This window comes from Daucus carota, chromosome 3, assembly GCF_001625215.2.
Source record: "Daucus carota subsp. sativus chromosome 3, DH1 v3.0, whole genome shotgun sequence".
Taxonomy (NCBI): Eukaryota; Viridiplantae; Streptophyta; class Magnoliopsida; order Apiales; family Apiaceae; genus Daucus; species Daucus carota.
In genome coordinates this window covers 11,146,371-11,170,891 of record NC_030383.2, presented here as the reverse complement: position 1 = coordinate 11,170,891, position 24,521 = coordinate 11,146,371, and the positions used below count along the sequence as shown (strand labels likewise).

The 24,521-nt window shown below is 33.0% G+C and overlaps 2 protein-coding genes across 4 annotated transcripts; one reads left to right on the top strand and one right to left on the bottom strand.

Annotated features, from left to right (window-relative positions):
* Positions 1–8,945: 8,945 nt before the first annotated feature.
* LOC108214762 (DEAD-box ATP-dependent RNA helicase 53, mitochondrial) lies at positions 8,946–14,082 on the bottom strand. 3 transcript variants are annotated; one of them, XM_017386935.2, is made up of 8 exons: positions 13,533–14,082; positions 13,014–13,141; positions 12,331–12,739; positions 12,114–12,212; positions 11,762–11,986; positions 11,240–11,401; positions 10,558–11,028; positions 8,946–9,249 (listed from the first exon to the last, which is right to left on the bottom strand). In XM_017386935.2, exons 1-7 carry the CDS (start codon positions 13,950–13,952, stop codon positions 10,570–10,572), a joined length of 1,902 nt encoding a protein of 633 aa, XP_017242424.1. In that variant the 5' UTR covers positions 13,953–14,082; the 3' UTR covers positions 8,946–9,249; positions 10,558–10,569. The 3 variants fall into 3 exon arrangements, with proteins under 3 accessions (XP_017242424.1, XP_017242425.1, XP_017242426.1); XM_017386936.2 differs by having other exon boundaries at positions 8,946–9,246; positions 13,533–14,074; XM_017386937.2 differs by having other exon boundaries at positions 8,946–9,254; positions 13,533–14,071.
* Positions 14,083–19,296: 5,214 nt separating this feature from the next.
* On the top strand, positions 19,297–24,023 carry LOC108210647 (uncharacterized). Its single transcript, XM_017382024.2, has 8 exons — positions 19,297–19,495; positions 19,920–20,372; positions 20,490–20,646; positions 20,912–21,209; positions 22,512–22,584; positions 22,883–22,973; positions 23,233–23,312; positions 23,440–24,023. Exons 1-8 carry the CDS (start codon positions 19,433–19,435, stop codon positions 23,638–23,640), a joined length of 1,416 nt encoding a protein of 471 aa, XP_017237513.1. The 5' UTR covers positions 19,297–19,432; the 3' UTR covers positions 23,641–24,023.
* Positions 24,024–24,521: the final 498 nt, after the last annotated feature.

The window sequence follows — 24,521 nt, the reverse complement described above, 5'->3', positions numbered from 1 at the left end:
AAATGTTGAACATGGGTTATTGGGCTGTTGAAGTAGTTGAATACAGTGATATTAAATACATGATTATATACAGATAATTAGTCATTCATACAGCAACATTAAAATAAGTTAAAATTATAGTTATCATATATATAATATCACTGAATAATGAAGTAAATATTTTACCAAGTCAACATCGTTGAATTTGATGTGATCATAAGCAGCCAGAACATCATCAAAATCTCTTACAAACTTTTTGAAATGTTGCTCTTCCTCCTCTGAATTTGAATGTCTCAAAACATAGACCTACAAGTAATCATAAAATGTTATTCACATGGTATAATGATATATTTTACTTTTTAAACTCTATTGACAATTCACTTACAGTCACATGATGAGGAACAAATAGTCTCAGAGGTGATTGTTCTGCTTTATACATTTCATTCATATTCAGAATGTGGCAGAAAGCATCAACAACTTGTGCCGTCACCAACTGTTTCGGCTGGAAAGAAATGCAATTTGAATTGTCCAGAATTGCGTTTGCAGTGTCAAAGTAAAGGAAACTGTTGCAACACAAATATGATTAAATATTATTCATATACTCAACATAAAATGATACAATATTCAACAAAAATCTTAATTTGACTGGAGGTTAAAAGAAACTTACTATCCTTCTGGATCAATTGTCAGAAGCCAATCTTTCAACTTTTGCTCTTCTTTGTTAATCTTTGTGCTGATTCTTGTTAACCTTATCTTCCAGGGAGATTTCAAACTTCAGCTGCATGTATTATTCTTTTCCCCTTGTCCACCTATGCAGCTTCTTCTTCTGATTTTCGCTGTCTTTCAAGCTCTGCTTCCTTTTCAACTTGAGTCAATCCTAAAGAAAAACTAGGAAGGACTTCTCCAGAGCTTTGCACATTTGGTTGGGCAGTTGTTTTTATTGTCAGCTTCTGTGGAGGAGGAACAGTTGAAGATACTACATTCATCCTTCTTGATGTGTTGAATATAATCTTTACTTTCTTTCCATCCTATTGATCATTATAACAATCACTATAGAAGTAACACATGTTCAACCTCCTTTGGACACATGTTCAACACAGACGAATGTTGAACATGGGTTAATCGGCTGTTGAACTAAAACATATTTAATATACTAAAACAGTAAAATTAATTAAAATAGAGAATAAAATGGATCCAATCTCTACATAACAAAAACTCTTAAGGGTTTGGTTGGGGGTATAGAAAGATGTCATTTTTTATTTCAATTTATAACCCTAATCACACACTTACGAGATAATGTTTGGGGTTGAGTTGGTTTATAGAAATAAACTATGTTCAACCTGGATTGAACCCAAGTTCAACACAGACAAAAGTTGAACATGGGTTATTGGGCAGTTGAACTAGTTGAATAAAGTGATATTAAACCCACGACTATATTATATTAAAAATTCTTAATAGTTTACCTTTTTAACAAGATGTGCTGCTTTACGTGAAATGACGTCAAGAGCTTCTGGTGCTGCTTGTTCTTCTACTGCTTCTTCTTCATCAGCTCCGTGTTCAGCAACAGGCATCTCAGTATCACTGGTGCGTTCATCGTGAAGCCCAGATACAGCCTCCGTTGCTATCCCAACAACATTTACGTTGCTTGCCATTTCTTGGGCCCTGATTTTTTCTTGGTAATCCTTTTCAGCAGCATCAAGCATTCTGATCACCTCACTTCCCATTGATGACTGCACCGGAGAAACAGTGTTCTCAACTGGTTTTTCTTGCTCAATTTCTTTTGATGACTGAACCGGAGAAACAGTCTTTTCAACAGGTCTTTCTTTCTCAATTTCTTTTTGCACTCCATCAGCTCCTTTTTCTGATTCAACTTCTCTTTCTTCCTCAACTTCCTGAATATTTCTTTCCTTTTCTACTTGTCTTTCTTCCTCAGCTTGTTTTTTTGCTTGAACTTCTCTTTCTTCAGAAACCGGATTGCCCAATGGTTCAAAATTATATTGAGAAGCTCCCTCAGTTTCTTTTTCTTGCTGCCTTTATTGATTTTCAAATTGGTCAGCCTCACTACAGACAAAAACTTGGGCAGCTTCAACCCTCGTCAGAAACTCTTCATTATTATTTACAGTGTTGTAATCAATACAACTTTTCAAATATTTGTTGAATTGTCTGTTTGCAGCATCAAATTGCTTTCGACTTTCAACCAAGATAAAAGCCAAATTCTCTAATTCAACAATCATTTGTTCCTGTAAAAAACAATATCATATATTCAACAACATTGATATATATATTCAACAAAATATTGAAACTTAAAGAAATAACCTAACAAATTCAACAAATTTTAATTTTAGATTCAACAAAATATTTCAACTAAAAAAAACAATCTAACATATTCAACAGAATTGATATACAGATTCAACATCATATTTCAATGAAAAGAAACAAACTAATATATTCAACAAAATATTGCAAGTCAAAAAAACAAAGTCATATATTTACTTACTCTCTTTCTTTCTTCATCAAGATTTCTATCAACTTCTTGTGTCTGTTCAGTGCTTTCATCTGCAGACCTGATTCTTCCTTTTCCAAATAAATTTTCAGAAGTTTCCTTCCTTTCTCTTGCTCTCAAATCTTTATCTGACCAAGCTGTGAATCTTGGTATGGTGCGGACAACTTCAGTTTCAATTTTAATCCACACTCTATCCACATAGAACAACTACATATAACATAAAAAAATATGTTATAATGACAATATATATTTTTGAACATGTTCAACACAATTCAAAAAGAAATTCAACATATTCAACATTGGAAACAAGAATTCAACAGATTTTAATATTAGATTCAACAAAATATTAGATTCAACAAAATATTAGATTCAACAAATTGTAATATTAGATTCAACAAAATATAGATAATATATACTTACAATGAGGAAAACCAGAGGTCCGCAAAAGTACTTTGTTGCTGGATCCTTTGCCCATTCCTTTTTACAATTTTTTAAACTCTGCAAAAGATAAGAACGCCAATTGTAGACACTGCAGCGATTGATATCTCCTTTAAATCGAACGAGTCGCTGATCAACAAGCCCGTTCGACACTGTTTGAATGAGAGTGTTCCCCATTAAAACCAGAAAGTTTGTCTTAAAATGATCATCAGCAGTGCCTTTCTTAATCTCACTGACAAGATCACTTGTCCTAACATGACTTTTTCCAAACTGTGCTCTAAAAGGTTTCTCTTTTTCTGCCTGTGAGTCTTCATCTGTCTCAAGTTCAACAGGAAGAGTGCCCTTTGGTAATCCTAGAACCAGATGTACATCTTCTTCAGTAATTGGAATTTCACCACATTCCAAATTTAGGACACATTTGTCCTCATCAAACGATTTGAGCAGTTGAAATCCCAGTCTATGTGGAAGCTCCTTAATTGAAAAATTAAGGAGCTCATGAAATCCTGTTGCTCTTATCCATTGTATTTGTTCTGCAGATAGTTGATTTAAAACTTCACAGAATTTTGAAGGTGAATTTCTTGTTCTTGTTCTGTTGGAGAAATCCCTTGCAGAACTTGCCTTTGGTATGTCTTCTTCGTCATCTTCATCATCTTCATCTTCATCTTCATCTTGCCTCTGCTTTCCCTTTTGCCTTTCTTTTGCCTTAGCTTTCGCTTTTTCCTTTCTTTTTTTTGCACCAGTACTTGACTCTGCTTTTCCTTTTTTTTTTAAAATCTTATCTCTCATTGTAGAAATGAGCTGATCTTCATCTGACGTCTCTACTAGCTCATCATCCGTCTGCAACGCCTCTGATTCTTCTTGATCAGTAGGTTGATATTCAGATGTATCAGATTTTTCCATATCATCATGAACTGATGATTTTTTCCCTGCAATTAAATAAGAACATATTGTTCAAAGAAAATATAATGAAATATGAACAATACAGCTATTAAAAATTCATAACATTTAAATAATTCAATTATCAAATCTCTTTCCACCTGTAGTGCTAACCATTCATCAGAGTCATTCTGTAACTCAACAGATAAGTATGAGTTATCAAATTCCTCATCATTAGCAATGGCAGCTTCTGTAGGACATATCGATGTTTGATATGTACTGGTGGATACAGAGATCATCACTATACCAGTTAGTGATTTTGTAGGACATATCGATGTTGATAACTGAACATTCTGTGATTTCTCACTAGAAAAGATTTCAGTTAAACATTGTACAACATATCTTTCTTGTGATGATGTCCTTGTAGGATTTTGCAGAATTGCTAGTAAAGGATCTTCCTGAATAGGTGCATCTGACAAAATTTAATCACTTATATTCTTTATTAAATCATTGTTTTTATTCTTCAAATTAAAGTATTTAACTATAGGTTCAACAGAATTCAACACAATATCAATAACAATATACAATGGGAACAGCATTGCAACAAGGTTTTCAAACATGTTCAACACAAATCATTATCAAATTCAACACAATATCTACTTGCAACAGCATTCCAACAAGGTTTTGAAACATGTTCAACACAAATCATTAACAAATTCAACACAATATCTACTGGCAACAGCACTGCAACAAGGTTTTCAAACATGTTCAACACAAATCATTAACAAATTCAACACAATATCTACTGGCAACAGCATTCCAACAAGGTTTTGAAACATGTTCAACACAAATCATTAACAAATTCAAGACAATATCTACTGGCAACAGCACTGCAACAAGGTTTTCAAACATGTTCAACACAAATCATTAACAAATTCAACACAATATCTACTGGCAACAGCACTGCAACAAGGTTTTCAAACATGTTCAACACAAATCATTAACAAATTCAACACAATATCTACTGGCAACAGCATTGCAACAAGCTTTTGAAACATGTTCAACACAAATCAATAACAAATTCAACACAATATCCACTGGGAACAGCAGTGCAACAAGTTTTTCAAACATGTTCAACACAAATCATTCACAAATTCAACACAATATCTACTGGCAACAGCATTCCAACAAGGTTTTCAAACATGTTCAACATACTTTAAGTACAAATTCAACAAATAAAAATCGAAATATTCAATACTTCAAAACATTTTTTACTATTCAACACAGTTCAAAACGTATATTATCACATTCAACATTATATCAAACATTCAACACTTTTTAAACCGAATAACCTAAAATCAAAAAAATTAACCTAAAATCTCTAAATGGAAAAAAATGCACAAATATCTCAAACATTTAACCTAAATTTACTGAAACTATTAAATCAAAGCTTTTACGAAATAATGTAGAGATATTACCAGCGACGCTCTGTAATTCATCACTTTTCCTCTTTGGAGCCATTGTTAGTGATCAAGATCTTGAAAGTTGAACGACGACTTCGCTTGAGAATGTAGACTTGCAGTTGATTAAGATTTGGTTAAGATTTGCTGAAGATGATGATCGAAAATCGCTGTGTGTAGCAGTGAGTTTGTGTGTAATGTCGTTTGAGTGTTATGGCGGTTTCGTGCAGTTAAATATTTAGGAGATCGTGCGTTTTAATTAATGTGTCAGAAAACGAGCGGCTTGCAGTTATTTACAAAACTGCCACCGCGCCTTTTCAAAATCTTTTAATCTCAGCCGCTTGTTTTGTTTAGATCTGATGGTGTAAAAAAGTTTGTAAGTTTTTAACTAAAAAAGTTTGTACCGGAACCCTCCCCTATATATATATATATATATATATATATATATATATATATATATATATATATATATATATATATATTAACGATGATTATCACTTGGACAGAGGCATTTCACATTTATAGAGTGTTAATTAAAAAGGATATTTATTCTAATTATATTTATATATCATGTGTTAGTAATTATTTATGAGAGAAATTTTACCGATAAGCCGGAAGTGGTGACACAATCAAGGATATTTCGAAAGCATCAATTATTTCAACCACTTGATCCGGTTTGATTTCAACTAAGACAGCAAGATATGTTATTTCTCCTCGTTTCAAATTGGCTTCAACCTGTAACACTAATAACAATTAACAATCCACTTTTTATTTTGATTTTGGTTTTAAAATATCCAACTCACAAACTAAATAGTAAAATTTTCGAATTATAGGTTTACCTTTACAAAAATTGTGTATATTAAGAAATTTTAATTTTTATAAACAATTTTAGTCTTGTTTATTACATTGATCAGAAATAATGTATGAAATATTTGATATAAATTGATCTTGAAACTGAAATTAATGAACTATACTACACTAAAGCTGAAATAACTAACTTCATATTTTCTTTTTACAAAAGTTGACATGTAAATTATAATATAGAAGACATCAAAAAAACAATTAAATTACGTGACAAACCTAATTTGAACCGAGGGACAACGAGAGAGAAGACAGAACAATACGAATCTTGATTTACAATCCGCCAATAAGTGAAGGCAGTGGTTGTGTGTACTCCATCGCAATACGAATCTTGATTTACAATCCGCCAATAAGTGAAGGCAGTGGTTGTGTGTACTCCATCGCACAACCAGATTCTTTACTTTTAGATAAGGAGGGCTCGACACGCATTTTATGGCTTCCGTCGAATATAGTTCCATAATTTTTCTTAAAAATTTTCTTTAAAAAAAATATAATTAAATGTCTAAATTTTAATTTAAAAATAAATTATGTAAGTATACTTAATGAGAATTATATAATGCGTGTCAGGATTACATTCTACGATGTAAAGAATACAATGAGACGGAGAGAGTATATGTTTGTTGCATTATACCCCTTTTATAGGCTCAATATAAAAGTAATTGAAGTACTAGAATAATAGTCATATTTTTTTAATTTTATCATAAATAATATCCTGATTAACCAAATTAAAATATATTGACAATAAGTGGTTAACTAAATAAGACTTACAAAATATTATATAAAATTTGTTCGACCTATAATATATATTGTATCGATGATATATTAATTATCTATATTTTAAAATAGTATGTTATTATTTCATATTGTTATAATATAATAATAGATGATGTGAAATCTTGTTTTAGGTATACACAAGCTGCTAAACATAGCCAACCTCTCAGAGTCACCGGTGACTATACTATAAAAACAGGGTTTTGCACCATTAAGCAATGAAATTTCTACATATCATATACAAATTTTATTTTTGAAACAGTAAATTTTTAACTAAAATTTTCCAGGTTGGAAGATGCTCTAAGGTTATAATAAATCAAGACATGACTGAATTGTTATATGCAAAATGCACATCACCAGCATTTCCCTAAAAAGAGAAAACCCAATTCTAATAGAACTTGGAAATGTTTGTATACAAGGCAAAATAATAAGAGGTAATTGCATATCGCACCCCCTAAGTATCGTTCAAAAACGATAGAGTACCGATACTTTAAGAAACTCAACTCGCACCCCTTATCTTTACTTTTCAAAACCGAGATGCACCCCCTGCCGTTAACTTCCGTTAACTCAGTGCACTCCGTTAAGTCAGTATATATATAATTGCAATTCGGACCCCCTAACTTACGTTCAAAAACGATATGGTATCCATATTTTTGAAAACTCGAATCGCACCACCTATTTTTACATCTCAGGAACATTACGCACCCCCTCCGTTAAATTCCGCTACCTTCGTTAAAATTCTCCCCCGTCTCAATTCACATGTCCCTTTTGCTTTTTGAGGAGTTAAATTGACTAATTTTTTACCAACTATTTGAAAATATGTATTTATTATTTTAGAAAATATAAAGTTACATATTAAAATAGACTAGATTTAATTTTTGATGACATTTTTTTGATCAATTTTTCCAAACAAAATAATTAAAATTTATATATTTTAATCAATAGATAAATTTATGTAATATTTATAATAAATATCACATGATATTTATTTTTTATATTTAAATAGTGTATATTAAATACCTAATACACATGTCACTAAAAATTTAAAATCATTCAATATGTAAAATCATTTTGACTTGGGGATAACTTAATTAAACAAAAATTTAAAAAAAAAATATCATCAAAAAGTAAATCTAGTCTATTTGTTTTCGCAAATAATAGAGGGTCCGAATTTCACAAATAATAGAGATAATTGCAATTCGGACCCCCTACTATTTACCTCTATTAAAATAGGCTAGATTTACTTTTTGATTAAACGACAAGAGGCTTATATAAAAAGCACATTATACCTAACTTACGTTCAAAAACGATATTATACCTGTACTTTTGGAAACCCAAATCTCACCACCTATCTTTACAACGATACGCACCTCCTCCGTTGAATTCCGTTACCTTCCGTTAAAATACTCCTCCGTCTCAATTTACATGTCCCTTGTCAAATTGACTAATTTTTGACCAACTATTAAAAAAATATTTATTTATTATTTTAGGAAATAGAAAGTTACACATTAAAATATACTTTCTAGCCTGTTTTAATAGAGGTATCTATTCTATTTTCTAAAATAATAAATACATATTTTCAAATAGTTGGTAAAAAATTAGTCAATTTAACTCGTCAAAAAGCAAAAGGGACATGTAAATTGAGACGGGGGAGAATTTTAACGGAAGGTAGCGGAATTTAACGGAGGGGTTGCGTATCGTTCCTGAGATGTAAAAATAGGTGGTGCGATTCGAGTTTTCAAAAATATGGATACAATATCGTTTTTGAACGTAAGTTAGGGGGTCCGAATTGCAATTATATATATACTGACTTAACGGAGTGCACTGAGTTAACGGAAGTTAACGGCAGGGGGTGCATATCGGTTTTGAGAAGTAAAGATAAGGGGTGCGAGTTGAGTTTCTTAAAGTATCGGTACTCTATCGTTTTTGAACGATACTTAGGGGGTGTGATATGCAATTACCTCAAATAATAAATTCAACATGCAGGAGAGCTGCGGTACTGTACAAGCACAATTATAAATGCATGAATGGCAGCCCACCAGATACGTACATAGTCATTTGATCAGAGACGATGCTTATAGAAATTAAGGGAGTACAAAACTATAAACAAGATAAGAGTGAAAGGATCATAGTGTTTCACCACACAGTGAAATGTTCATTACATATAACATATATAATATCTAATATTCTACCTAAGCAACAGGTATTACTAATATAATTTCTCCGGATAACAAGATATTTTGCAATATTACCGGGCCAACTTCCTGAACTTATCCCCTTCTAAAAAAACTTCACAGGTGTATGACATTATTCTTTGGAGGCTCCTCTTGAAAACCATCTTTTCTCCAACATTGCTTCCTGCTACACTAAAATAAACATTACATCAATATAAAGGCAAATTTAAATATCCTATAACTATTAAACATTATTCCTTGAACTCTAGCAATATACCACACAACTCAACATAAATTTTGGCTAAAGTGAATCAGGAGACTTCACTGAAAGTATATAAAAACATCACAGCTGGCAATTTTGTAGAAGTTATCTTTCTTGTAAGACTATCTTCTCTTCTTTTTTTTTTTTTTAATGCAGCCACCACCTAGAATTTCATCTTCTCACACTAGCAGATCCACCACCTTTTTCTTCGAATATATAACACGGTGCCATTTTTACATGGTAATTTAAACACAGCAATGATTTCAGCTTTCACAACCATATATTATTCAGGTTAGCATATCAATCCAAATGACTATGTATAACTTAGACTACATTACAGTTCAAGGGAAATGAGATCTCCACTCTTTTTTTTAAAACTTTGTCAATTTCCACAATTGGATTGGCAAAGCATGATCACTACAGGCATCTAAACTATCCATGATTTATCACATCATAATACTGGAGATTCCCAAATGAAACTCCTTATGCCTGTCATCTCACAACTGTAATGTAGTTGAGCGATCTGTTAGTGACTTGGTGTAGTCTAAAGGAGTTAAATCTCATAAATGCATGATCTGGTGTTGTAAACACCCAAACAGCCTGTGTCTAGTCATCAATTGACAACACATTTAGCCAACCATAGATGCAAGAGAATACAGAAATAGAAGTAGTACTATTAAGAACCCTAGAAATATCAATTATTCTTCAAGACACATTTTTATGATGACTGCAACAGTAAAATTTTCACATAAAATCCATTTATATATCAAAACAATTGATAATGTTTTTTATTCACAATTTTAAACCACCAGGTGCCCCTAAAACCACATCTATAACATAGAAGATGAAAACATGTTACAACTTGTAACAAACCCTATATCCACGTTAAACATGAATAAGTTCACACTTCACAGATTGATCCAATAACAGATGGTCAGAACTGCCAGTTGTGTGCTCTTTGATAGGGTTGCAAGGGTCATAGTATTGAACAGTTAGCAAACATAAAGGAAGAAAGAGGAAAGGTCGAATAACTTGTGCAATAAACCCATTAAAAGATTTAAGCACACGCCTAACACAATCACAAAAAAAAAAGGAAAAAGAAAAAAGAAAATCAGCTGTTCATTCACAATGCATGTTGAAGTAGCACTCTACAAAAGAAATTTTTAGTTTTTCCTGCAATAGTAATCAAATTTAAAGTCTCTTTTATGGAGTGAGATGAGGGAACAAGCTTACCATCCAATAAAATCAAAAGATGCTATCATCTAATTTGCTGTTCCCAAAGCCAAACCCACCAGATCGGGTTCTATTACTTGAACGATCCGAGCCTCCCAGGTTACCAAAACCACCTGAATGTCCAGAATTAGAACCAAAACCACCCGAACGTCCAGATCCTGATCCACCAAACCCACCGCTTGATCTAGATCCAGATTCACCAAACCCGCCACTCGACCGACTTGAACTTTGTCCACCGTACCCACCAAACCCACCACTTGATCGGCCTGAAGACCCACCAAAACCGCCTGAACGGCCATATGACGAGCCTCCAGAACCGCCACTTCCAAACCCACCATAACTACTGGATCGACCATAACCTGAATTACCAAATCGACCACCATCCCTACTTCCAGAGGATCCAAAACGGCTGCCACTACCCATTTCTCTGAACATGTCTCTGGCTCCAGCATCAACCTTAATACTTGATAGCTGATTACAAAGTAATTAAATGTCAGCACTATAATAACTCCTCAGAACTAGAAAGGAAAGCAATGCCACCGAAGAACACCTCAAGTAACATCAGGACGGATTTTAAATCAATAAAGATAAGACATTATATATTACAATTATTCCACTGAGTACTCACTTCAAGTTTGACCAAAACCAAACCACAAAAGAACATATCATGCATTCGTCTTACCTCTGAAAACCGGCATCCTACATCCCTTTCAATAGTCTTAACATCCCTCAACTGGTTTGATGAATGAATAAGAATTGCCCTTCCTTTCTTCCCAGCACGACCTGTTCGACCAGAACGGTGGACAAAAATCTCTGAAGAATTTGGAAGTTCATAATGAATTACCTGAACAATAGTATTTACATCAGGACACAGAAAAATCAAATGTACCATTACTGATTAAATAACACAACAAGATCCGAGCAAGGAAAATCAGATAGCTAAATTTAAAGCTAGAGAGTTCAGTTTTCCCTCATCAATTAAATTCAGATATCATTCTCCATTTCTCTATTTAAACTCAGACTCGTTCTGCTTGATATGATTCTTTTTTCGTTATATTGTTTTAATTATTTTCATATGAAAAGAGGAGGGGTTCTCCCCTTCATTATATCTCACAATTCATAGAAGAAAAGGTTGAGATAACTCGCATCGACGATTACAGATTAACTTTTAAAACAAATGCCACAAAAACATGTCCAGACTCACCAAATCAACATTAGGTACATCCAGACCACGAGCAGCAACATCAGTGGCAATCAAAACATTGAATTGTCCATTACGAAAGCCTGCAAGAGTTCTTTCCCTCTGAGCTTGTGTGATGTCCCCATGCAGAGGCTCACATGGAAAGCTTTTCTTCATTGCATATGCTAATCGATCAGCATCACGCTTAGTTTGAGTGAACACAATGCATTTGCCCCCATTTGCATGTTCCTGAAAACATGATGAAGAAAATCAGAATAAAAAGTGACATTATGTCATTGGTCTAAAAATTAAAGAATTAAGAAGAATACAAATACAGAGAAATGTGTCTATATAAAAACAAGCACTGTGATCATACTGTTACTAGTGGGCCAAGAATTCCAGGTTTGTCATGCATATCTGATACAATTGAATATAGTGTGATCCCTTCAGCTAATTTTTGATCATTTTCTCCAACCTGAAATATAATTTACAATAAGCAAGTTTTCAAAGAGTACATATTATGTAATTATATTCTGGAAGATTTGATGTTTAGAGGATGTCAACATCAGGGTATGTTCATTTATGGCACTCACTAGATCAATAGTCAACGGATTTTTCAGGTACTTGCGTGTAAGTTGAACGATCCATTTTGGCATTGTGGCAGAGAACATTAAGGTCTGACGGTTCAGTGGGAGATTCTTTAATATTGTTTCAACATCATCCGCAAACCCAACATTAAGCATTTGATCAGCTTCATCTAAAACCACAAACTGGACCTCTGACAAATTAAGTGAACCCCTCTTAATTAAGTCAATAACGCGTCCCGGTGTTCCCACAACTACATCAGCGCCATGATCAAGTGCACTCATTTGGCGTGAAATTGGAGTGCCTCCATAGGCACAGATTGTTTCCAATGGGCACGACTCATAAAATTCTTTTTCAACTTGACTAGCAAGCTCTCTAGTTGGAGCCAAACATAAAGCCAGAGGATACCTTCCTTGTCTGTCATAAAGAAGAAAACCCAGGGATTAAACTTCTCTTTTACAGAGCTAAATATGAATCATTCACTTGCAAAAAGAGTCCTGATAAAGGGGGAAAACCCCGTGTAGCCAGTGACTTTTAACAAACATGTTGAGTCTTAACTGACTATATGAAAAGAAACACAATACAGAAGAAAACAAAAAAACTGTGAAAAACCACATGTTGCCAATAACTTCGAACAAACATGTAAATTGACAATATGATAAGAAACACAACATAGAAGTTAACAACAAACCCGTGCTTCTTGTTGAACTGAATAATTTTGTCCATAATTGGAATCCCAAAAGCAAGAGTCTTCCCTGTTCCAGTTTTAGCTCGCCCTATCATGTCACGCCCCTGCATTGCGGGTTCGAGCACGGCTCTCTATTTCAAAAAAACAAATAACATATTTTCATCAGTCAAAAATAAATTAGACCACCATCAATAGTACCATACCCTATTAAATCCTTCAAACGTCCCATCTACACACTATCATTTCACAGAACTTACTTCATTGAAAAGGGAATTCCTGTTAAAATGAGCTAAACTGTGATCACATTTAGTACATTACGTAACCTTTTACAAAATATAATCAAACAAACTGTCATGATACCCCAATTAAATCATTAAAGCAACAACAATAATCTAGTCTATGCAACAACAATATATACCGCAAATTCGCATCTTACTACACAAAAACCTTAAAAGATTCAAACTTTATTCATAAAATTGAATAAGCATAACGCAACGGAAACAAAACATTCCCACCATATACCTGAATAGGAAAAAGCTTAGTAATTCCCTTCTTAGCCAAACAATCAACAATCTCACTCGCAATCCCCAGTTTCGATATCTCGAGACCCTCCTCATCCTTACTAGCCCCTCCTTTCTTGACATCCTCATCCGAAAAATCATCCACCGCAGCCGAAATTCTCGACACACTGGGAGTAGCCCTGACATTCAAAACGATGTCGCTGTGAACCCATCTCCTCAAACTCAGCTCCGACGGAGCTTTGGCAGTGTTAATTATCCGATTTGCGGTGTGAATATTGTGTGTAAGTGTGGAGAAATTGTGGGTATTTGAGGAGAGACCGGTGGGTGGGTTGAGAAGAGAGAGAGACTGGTGAGTCAGAGAAGCGAGTGCGAGTTTGAGTCGGTTGGATCGCTTGAGTGAGTGGAGGAGGAGGCTGTTCATTTTGGTGAGAGGGGTTTAATTAGGGTTTAAGCGAGGAGGAGAGTGAAATGGGTTTAGGTCGTGGAGAAGAAATGATGAAAGGGTTTTGTTTTTGTAGCATTTCCTTATTCCTCAAGTGTGCGGCCACGAAAATGTATCAGTTTCGACGAATTATTATGATAAAGCGTAGAAATTCGTGTAATGCCGTTGGCTGTATATATTATATTAAAATTATTTTACATATGAATATGTATATGGATTTAAATAGTTTTATAATTATAAATATTAAGAATAAAAAATTAGTATTTCATTTAGTTTTATATATCATTTATTATTTTTTTATATTTTTATTCTTAGTTGGTTATTAGGAAGTGCTCTGGTTTTGAACAATTATACCATCTCATTTACTAATATTTTTGGAACTCCCTAGATTATTAAACATACACATATATGCTGAATATACACAAAATACCGATACCAAAAAAGAATTAAGCCATGGAAGTTGATGAAGACGAATATGAAAAACGATTAAAGAATGAATAATTATTTTTAAAAATGCTATGAGAACAAGCATTTTCCAACTCATATATCTCCTTGCTTTCATGTCAAAGAAATGTTATCATTGAAAATGCAGGTTAACATCAATATTTATTATTTTTGTGTTGAAGTTGTAAATTATATTTGACCATAATACAAGCCTTTATTTATCTATGATAGTGGTATTATAGGGTCGTTTGGGTGAGTTTAAAATAAGTGCTTCTTACTTAAAATAAAAAAATAGAGTAGAAGTTAGAAGCAAATTAAGATTTATAAATGATTAAAGTGTTTGAGAAATAAGTAGAAATCCTGAAACAAAAGCTAGCATTTCTAGCTTTTTATAAGTGCTTCTCGACTTTTTGCACAAACGGTAGAAATAAGTGTTTCTAACTTATAAATCAGAAGTTTGGCTTAAAAGCCGTAAACAAACACCCCAATGTCTTGAAAATGATTCCAAACTGGAATTTTGATTTTGTTTCTAGTATTTTATTTAGATTTATAGTATTTTGGAGAAAATGGTTGTTAGAAAATATAAATATAACAATTTAATGTTTTATATGAATATTAATTAATATATTTATTTGTATGTGCATGAGATGTTGGATATATTTCTAGAGGGTTAATTATCAAACTCATCATTGAAGTGGACAAATGGTATCAACTTTTTTTTTTTTGACAAAATGCAAATTCACTCCATTAAATTAAAACAAGTCTAGTCGGGACAGATCCCCAACTGACAATGCAATCAGGTTAATAAACAATAAAACGAGCTAAACAAATAGCCGCATTGTTTCCAGACTGCTTAACACAATGAATCCAATGATTCTTGAAATTGAAAATGAATACAAAGGCTTCTCGAGTAATCCAGCCTACATAAATCCCGAAAATGGTAGCTTCACAATTGACCTTCACAATAGTTCCATGGCTGTTGCGGTGTTCAGACGACTCAGTTGTAAAAACTAAGCAATGAGGAACAAGAATCCTCGAATAATGAACAACTATAATTTGTGAAAGGTGAGCACATGCGATCACCACCGTTCCAAGCATACCCCAGCTATCTACATGCCGGGAGCCAGCTATAGACATGCCGAAAGTATTAATGATGCGATAAACCAGATCTCCCAAAACTCCATCCCAATCATTCTCATTCATAATGCAGGAATACATAACAACCACAAATATAACACCCAAAAATTGGGTACTAAATCAACACACGCCAAAAGGCGAGACGGAAAAACACAATCGGACCTTTGATTTCAAAAGATCTGATTTATTCATAAAACAATCAAGTCCAAGCTCAAATCCGAAACAGATCTGAAAATAAAACTCGATTGGAATCTTCGAGGTTTAAGCAACACTCGATTTTATTGAAAAACAAAAAACAGGTAAATAGTGGAGAAGATGGGAGAGCGAAAATGATTTGGTGGATGTAGAGGATGAAGGTGAAGAATGGAGAAGTGACGGCTAATTTTGGGAGTCGACTCTCAAAACCCTAATTTTCTTGTCCAAATGGTATCAACTTAATCACTGATCTCCATGGGGTCTCAAGCTGCTCACTAAACTCGCTTAATGGTATCAAACTCATCACTGTCGTTAAAAAAAGTAACTGAGGTTAGACGGAGTGACACATTGGCGGTTGACGTGGCACATTAATAAAAAAGACTGAAGAAAAATAAATGAAAGAAAATAAAAAAAAAAGTAGAAAATAGAAATGCCACGTAATTTGAAGTTTATATGGAAATAAAGTATGCAAACTTTTTATTAAATTGATTTTAGGATATAATTATCTAAATAAATGTATGGAACTAAATTTTAATATATAATTAACTAAACAATTAAGATTAACTTTTATGTTTTTTATTAGATTATAATTTTTTTTGAATAATATTGAATGTTTTCTCTTTTAATAAATTTTATTTATGTGAATATTATTTTTGGCAAAAAAATATTTTTAAACATTATGTGTTGTTTTTGAAGATTTGGACAATGTGTGTTGCTTCATATGTTAAATTCACATATATTTATTTTCATGTTTTTGTTTGGTACAAGAAACTCCAAAAGAAATAGAAGTGTTAAAAATCGAAATGAATTTCTTTATGTTTAATCTCTAGGTTTTTCTTAAAATTTTAAAAAAGTTGGTGATATAAAAAAAATTGAAAATATTTTTTTGCCAACAATAATATTCACATAAATAAATTTTATTAAAAGAGAAAACATTTCAATATTATTCAAAAATAATTATAATCTAATAAAAAACATAAAAGTTAATCTTAATTGTTTAGTTAATTATATATTAAATTTAGTTCGATACGTTTATTTAGATAATTATATCTTAAAATCAATTTAATAAAAAGTTTGCATGCTTTATTTCCATATAAACTTCAAATTATGTGGCATTTCTATTTTCTACTTTTTTTTTATTTTCTTTCATTTGTTTTTCTTCAATCTTTTTTATTAATGTGCCCCATCAACCGGCAATCTGTCACTCCGTCTAACCTCCGTTACTTTTTTTTAACGACAATGATGAGTTTGATACCATAAAGCGAGTTTAGTGAGCAACTTGAGACCCCGTGGAGATCAGTGATGAAGTTGATACCATTTGTCCACTTCAGTGATGAGTTTGATAATTAACCCTATTTCTAGAGAGACAGGAGATCCAATAACTAGGAAAAAACTATATGAACATAAGATGGTGTTTTAAATGGTTGAACAAGCTGTCTTGAACTATCTAGTGTACTCTGAAATGTTTGGGTAGGTTATAATTAGATTTCAATGTACGCACATAAAACATAAACAGTACAATTTCTAGATCGTCTACTATGTCAAGTAAGAATATATCATATGATATTATTGTGATTGTTCTAAAATTAAAATAATTTGGATTAATAGGTTGGGTTTTCCTCAACATGTTTTCAATCTCTATAAATTATAGAGATTATCGGAGAAGCAGGCTCATGCTGTTTGCGTTCTCTACCCTGCTCAAAGCCAAAAAATTCTACTCTCTGTTTGGACTTGGAGCTAATGTTTGTTTTGCATTTTTTCAGGTTCTACAAATAGAAGACTATTATTGGAGAAACTGGGACTATCATCTTCAAGATTTTTATTTTTAAATTTGTTGCAGATTGTGTTAAATTTGTAATGTTAAGTTGTTAACAGCTAGTTTATGATTGAAACCCGTATACATTTGCTTAAATGGTTCAAAACATGCGTTTTAATCAATGTCAGGATGTATATTTTATTTTTGGTGTTTGAAAAAACGGATCCAGATATTATCCGTATCCGGATAATATCCGGCGGATATGGATACGGATATTATTTTTCAAAAATTTGCAGATACGGATACGAATTCAGATACAGTTTGTAGTAGGCGGATCCGAATACGGATATTGGCAAATCCGTATCCGTTTTATCCGTTTGACACCCCTATCTATAATTATTCTCTGTTAAAACTAATCAGAGCTTAATTATTTTATTGTTATTTCACAGCTTGGTTTGCTTGGAGGTATTTTACAATTACAACACTGTGTCTTTTGTTGTAATTTATTTTGATATCTTGTCTCCGAAATAATACAAAATCTGTTATATTACACACTAGTTTGGCATTTAATAATTCAACAGAAAATGATATGAGGGACGACGATGATTATGTCGGTATTATTTTCGAATCGAATATTCAATCTAGTCAAATTTATATATTTATTATTAGATTATTATTATCAATATTATATATTTCATATTTTATCAATGTTTGTCTATCATTGAAAATATTGTATTCATACTGACAAGCCCGCTTAGACAAGATTGTAATTCATATTTTATCAATTGCTTAGACAAGATTGTAATTCATATCGTTGAAAAGATTGTAGTTGAATATATATATTCTCGTACCATGTTCAGAGACCAGGATGTAGATCATAGAGGATTAGGGATCAAATCTAATTAACATTCTTGTGTGTTATATTCTCCTAATCACACACACGTATACGAGCTTACCATCTTTATCTCTATACAGATTTCAGTAAATTATTTTTGTATGTCATGCAGATTATTTTATACATTCAACCTAGCTGATCTCTATAAATGCTCATAGTAAATTATAATTAAAAAAATATATTATTCAATTTTACTTTACTAAATAAGAGAATAACATATTGCGAACATGTTTGTTTAAACACTTTAATTCGAGATTTAAGTTATAAAATATATATTTTCCTAATAAGTTATATAATAATAAAAATCTACACATAGTTTAGAATGAATTATTTTATAAATACTTACTTAATTTATCTTTGTGATATGAAATGTTAAAAATTTGTATAATTATACTTATAGATGAAATATCAGAATTATTTTTTTAAGTAAAATATTAAATTATTTGTATAAATTTAATATAGAATATGCATATCTAAATTATTAGCTTAAATTATAAATAATTATTTTATTCTTTGTCAATAATCTCTATATTGCCGCATACTGTATAAACAAATATGTAAATGTTTTTTTTTTTGAATAAAACAAATATGTTAATGTTAACACATTATTTGCCATGGGGCATGGACATAAATAACAGAAGACAACGAAACGAATCAGAATCCGACAACATCGAACAAGTTGGCGGGGATGCAGTGTATGTAAATACTTAATATACACAAACTGTCTTCACCTTACAAGAAAATAGTGCAAACACATGAAAAAGATCAAATTATGTACCTTTTTATAGATATAAAATAAGTAGATTATTCTTATGTGCTTTACATTAAAAAGAAAAAATATAGTAATAAAATAACTCAAATTTCAAGAAAGAAGCTTTTCTCTTGCTTGTTTCCAATTGCACTACTGTAATCTGACTCATCTCCGAACCACTACACTCGTGATGTTTATTTTTAACTAATTCTTAACATACCAAACTAATTGTCTGAAAACCCAACTAATTGTCTAGGGCTTTCATTAACAGTGCTTTGAGAATGGAGGAGAGCTCTGTTGTGTCTGAACAAACCCATCAACTGTCTGAACAAACCCATCTCCAGGTCATCTTCTATTCTGTATCTTTTGCTTGCTGAATGTTTATATGTATGTATAAATATGATATGATATTGGATTTTCTTGGTTGTGTTGAGAGAAAAGATAGTTACATGTATGCACTTTATATGTAGCTGAATTTGTTTGACCACTTTAGAAGGGGTAATTGTTTTTATGAAATGTTGTTAAGAGTGAGGGGGTGGATGCAGTGAACTGATGCCAAATTTTGTACATACATATTACCCTTGTTAGTGAATTGCGAAAATCGGGGTCTAGTTTAGTGTCGAGGCAATGGTTGGATGTCGAAATCTTGATTTTTCCTGTATGCTTTTTTTCTTTGGTCAGTGTATCTTAGTAAGATATTTGTTAGGAGATGAATTTGACTGAGAGTTAACTATGGTTTCTACATTTTCTATGTGATGGTTAAATCAGAATGGGGATGGAGAAGAACCTGTATTAACGTCGGTTCAGCAGCAACAACAGTCTAGGCGCCCTCATCTTTCGTCCTTAGAAATCCCCATGAGGTCTATAGAAAATGCATTGCCTAGTTTTACGAGGATAGACATTCCAAGTCCTGGTTCGGCTAGAGCAGGATTGCCGCCCAGACCACATTCAACCAAGCTTAGGCCTTCTATGAGAAATCTGGTTTTTCAGAAGAGCCTTATCAAGGAAAAGAACTCAGTTCAGGAGGGTGAAAAGGCTGTTCTTATTGTCCCAGACACTCCACCTTCAGATAAGCCCACTACTTCGAGGTCATGCTCTCTTAACAAAGTTCTGTTCTCTACGCCAACAAAATCAGCTCATTCCTTACCAGTGACACCAATTTCGAATTCAGGTATTGACCCTATACAGGAAAGGCAACTGGATCATGTTACAAAAACTTCTGTGAGTGTTTTATCTTACTTGTAAAATATTTTGAAATTGTTTGCTTATTATGACAATTCCACATATACCTCCGTTGTTTCTTTTCTTATCAGTTTTGTTTGATGTTTTTCCCTTCAGCATCACATGACGCGCTCCCTGTCAGTTCCTATTAATGTTAAACTTCGAAGCTTAAAACGCATGGATTCTATGGGTGGTTTAATCCGTGTGATACCAGCAACCCCGCGGTCTACCTTGGTTAATAGCACTTCAATAGACATATCAGAAACAGAAACGGGTAATTTCATTCTCTCTGCATTCATGCCTAAAGTATAGTTGTTAATCTATCCAACTGAAGAAAAGTCTAATCTAGTGGTGCACTACAGTTTGCTGTATTTTTACCGGTCTTGTACAGGCACTAGTTACCTGCATCAGCATGCATGTATCTATGTCTACTTCGTAGAAAAATAAATAAGTGGCATGCTAAAATGTTACTTCCGGTTCGGGATGGATTTATTTAGGAACGATATGCCGTGTTATCTAAATGCTGCACTTCTATCTAGGTAGTGAAGATGCTGCTGAGGATATACCTGAAGAAGAGGCAGTTTGCCGAATTTGTTTTGTTGAGCTTGGGGAAGGAGGTGAAACTCTTAAGTTAGAGTGCAGCTGTAAAGGAGAGCTTGCACTTGCTCACCGAGATTGTGCTGTTAAGTGGTTTAGTATTAAAGGAAACAAGACCTGTGATGTTTGCAAGCAGGATGTTCGTAACCTTCCAGTAACTTTATTAAAAATTCAAAACCCACAGACTGTTATTAGAAGGCCACCTACCATAGTACAGCAGAGGGTAGTCTCTCGTTACAGGCAAGTTTGACAAACAATTAAAATTTATCTGCAAGCCTGGTGATCCATTAAATTTCTTTGTCATTGGCAGATAATAACACTTATCTTATAAAATAAATGGGTTGTTTCTATGTGGTTTCGATTAAGTCAGGTCTTGTCACTACTACTTACGGTGAATCTTTCTGTATTGCTTATTGTAAAAGTTATAAAGGGTGTTAACTTTCTATTGCTTATAAAACTTCATATGCATAGTTATCAAGGGTGTTAAGTGACCGCTTCTCCGAAAATCTTTTTACCATGATCATTATCTTCTAATACCCCTCTCACTCGAAAACCCATTGGGGATAAGTTTGCCTTCGTGTCCATGAAAAATTGTGAGTCCACTTGCCATATTTATTCTGCTGTACATTCTTTTCGGATAAACAGTGATGCAATCTGAATAATAATGTTCTCTCCTTTCCAGTTAAGCTCAGTTAATTGTATCTGGATTCACATTTGTCATTTCTTCATACGCTAGAAAGCTTGCCTCTTGTCAAATAATGTACTAGCTCCGTTTCAAATTATTAGTCCACTTTGACTTTTATCTAGTCAAGTTGAACGAACTTTGACTGAAATTTACATATATTATATTATTTAAAAAACATTATAAAAATTATATCAATAAGAAGAATATATAATTTTCCTCGAAATGTATTTTGAATATTTTTTAAATAATAAAAGAGCAATTTGCACTTTCCAGTCAAAGTTAGCTCAATTTGACCATAAAAAGTCAAAAGTGGACTACTAATTTGAAACGGAGGGAATTTTGTTTATATGAATTCTCAGGCACTTCTTATTCTTGCATTAAAATTTTTTTAAGGTTCCATTAATTGCCAGTCTAAAGACACCACAGTGAAAGTTAGACATAAATAAGTGTCCTAAAGATTTTGAAGTCCCTAAATTTTGCAGGATTAGATTCTAGCAAGTATCAGTGAGAGCCGAGAGCTTGATTTGAATTTTTGTGTATTTAAATATTACTCCCTATGTCCCTCGCATTTCTTTACACTTTTTTTGCATTGCTCGAAACGCATTTTAAGGCGCATATAAAACATAGTTTCATAACCTTTTTTTTGAAAATTTTCTTTTTTGTATAAAAATTTAGATAGTAAATAGTTATTCAAAAGAAAACAAAATTCAAAATAATTTATCAAACTATATTTTATGATAGCATTAGAATGCGTGCTGAGCCCCCGTCCCCCAATGTAAACAATTGAGGGGGACGGATGGAGTAACACTTGACGTGATTGTGACATACTTACAAGTTTATGTTTTGTTGCTTCACAGAGTCTGGCAAGATGTACCAATTCTTGTCATGGTCAGCATGCTTGCATATTTCTGCTTTCTGGAGCAGCTCCTGGTATTTCCTTGCACTTTTGAATGCGGATATGTATTTGCTATTTTGTTCTCATAGGAGAGTACAATCATTTCTTGCATGATTATATTCATTGTTAAAATAAGGGGTGCTCTTTGTGACCACCCTATCCTTATATGATCAGTGGGTCGCTTATGGAAGATTGCTTCATTCAGATTGTTTGCTGAATCTGTATTTTCTGCTAAATATCACTGTAGTACATATTGATAAATTGTCAACACATATACATATTATGGTTTCACACTTGTAATTATATTTATATCAGTTTCTCTAAATAAAACAGGTGACTGATATGGGACCTCGTGCTCTTGCAATTTCCTTACCTTTCTCCTGTGTCCTAGGCCTCGTTTCATCGATGATAGCCTCTACCATGGGTAAGATTATTGACTTGTTGTACCTGCATAAAGTTAAGATATACAAGGTAAACTATATTTGTGTTCATTGGCATGAGTTGATTGAGGCAGGTTGACCCTATTTTTTGCCAAGATGATGATGACTAACTAAACAGAAAAGGAACATGTATATTTTGCAATGTCATCCCTAAAAAAAAGCACATTTTATGCATATACAGAGTTTGCTATCATTTTTATTTATGCTAGAATAATTGGATCTGACGACATGTATCCGTGGCAGTGAGCAAGAGTTATATATGGGCATATGCTTCATTTCAGTTTGCAATTGTCATCCTGTTTGCTCACATCTTTTATACAGTGGTAAGAATATGTATGTTTAAACAATGTTTTCGATTGACTGTTGGAAAATTATGCTTTAAATTCTGAACAATTTTTCTGAATGACTGTTGGAAGATTATGCTTAGCAGTGTGTCTTTGCCAAGTGCAGCTCAATGTAAATGCAATTTTGTCCGTTCTGCTTTCATCGTTTACTGGATTTGGAATTTCAATCAGCACTAATTCGCTTCTCGTGGAGTACTTGCGATGGAAAGCAAGTAGAAATACACAGCCTTCTGGCGTAAATGTTAATGGTATTGTCCAGCCACAGCAACATCAACATATTTACCACCACCAGCACTCCCAAGTATAATCTTCAGCATCAAAAACAGCCACAACAACTGCTGATACAACTCCTGAGTGTTGCAACTCAAGGGTACTATGCAGCTAACGCTCTTTTGGCACACAGTGCATAACCCCGGAAATGTACAGATAACACAGGGCATACTAAATTTCAACCCCTTAAAAGGTGTGGTCATGAATTTCCAAAACAAGCAAGAGCAGGCATCATTTTTTTCTATGCGGATTTGGTCAGTAATTCTTGATTTTTGGCACAAACGTTCAACGCTTTCAGAAGTACTATACTAGTGGTATTTGGTCAGCTATTTTAGCCAAGATATACATGGATTTATAGTGTTGTAAACTTGTAATGTATAGATTGATCCGTATGAAATGGACTACAGTGTGCCTTCTACATTTTGTTGGCAGAATCTTATCTAGTACAGATTTTAAAGTTCCCAGTTGAAATTCACTTTAATGTATGAAAAAAACATGTAGATAATAATCTTTCTATATTTTTTAAAGAAACTACAAACTAGCCTGCCTGAGTTTAATTGATCCCAATAAACTTATAATTATGTGGGAAGTCCAATTATTTAATATATATTTTAACTGAAATTTAGCACTTGGACCCCAGAAAAAAAAGTTTATGCATCAGAACAAATTTTCTGAAAAATTTCGAAATTTGACCCCTAATATAGTTTTCTAAGTATCTTTCAGGAGAAAAGTGCATTATACTGCCCTAGCCAGTGGTAGAGAAGTGGTAATTGGCGTCTGGCATACAGACCAGTACTCAAAAGAGGTCAGGAATTCGTACATAATCACAAGGATAATCAGTTTTGCCATGCAACGCAAGTCCAATCCTTTCTTACTTTTATTGCTTTACAGACTCCTACATATTGAACCGTCGTATTA

What these genes read in the sequence shown, in the direction of transcription:
- LOC108214762 (XM_017386935.2), bottom strand. Translation starts at nt 13,952, where the DNA reads ATGAACAGCCTCCTCCTCCACTCACTCAAGCGATCCAACCGACTCAAA. An exon ending in ATGTACCTAATGTTGATTTG is followed by an intron (nt 11,402 to 11,761) that starts GTGAGTCTGGAC and finishes ACTATTGTTCAG; the next exon opens with GTAATTCATTATGAACTTCC. An exon ending in TAGGATGCCGGTTTTCAGAG is followed by an intron (nt 11,029 to 11,239) that starts GTAAGACGAATG and finishes CTTTGTAATCAG; the next exon opens with CTATCAAGTATTAAGGTTGA.
- LOC108210647 (XM_017382024.2), top strand. Translation starts at nt 19,433, where the DNA reads ATGGAGGAGAGCTCTGTTGTGTCTGAACAAACCCATCAACTGTCTGAA. An exon ending in CATATCAGAAACAGAAACGG is followed by an intron (nt 20,647 to 20,911) that starts GTAATTTCATTC and finishes ACTTCTATCTAG; the next exon opens with GTAGTGAAGATGCTGCTGAG. An exon ending in CTCACATCTTTTATACAGTG is followed by an intron (nt 23,313 to 23,439) that starts GTAAGAATATGT and finishes TGCCAAGTGCAG; the next exon opens with CTCAATGTAAATGCAATTTT.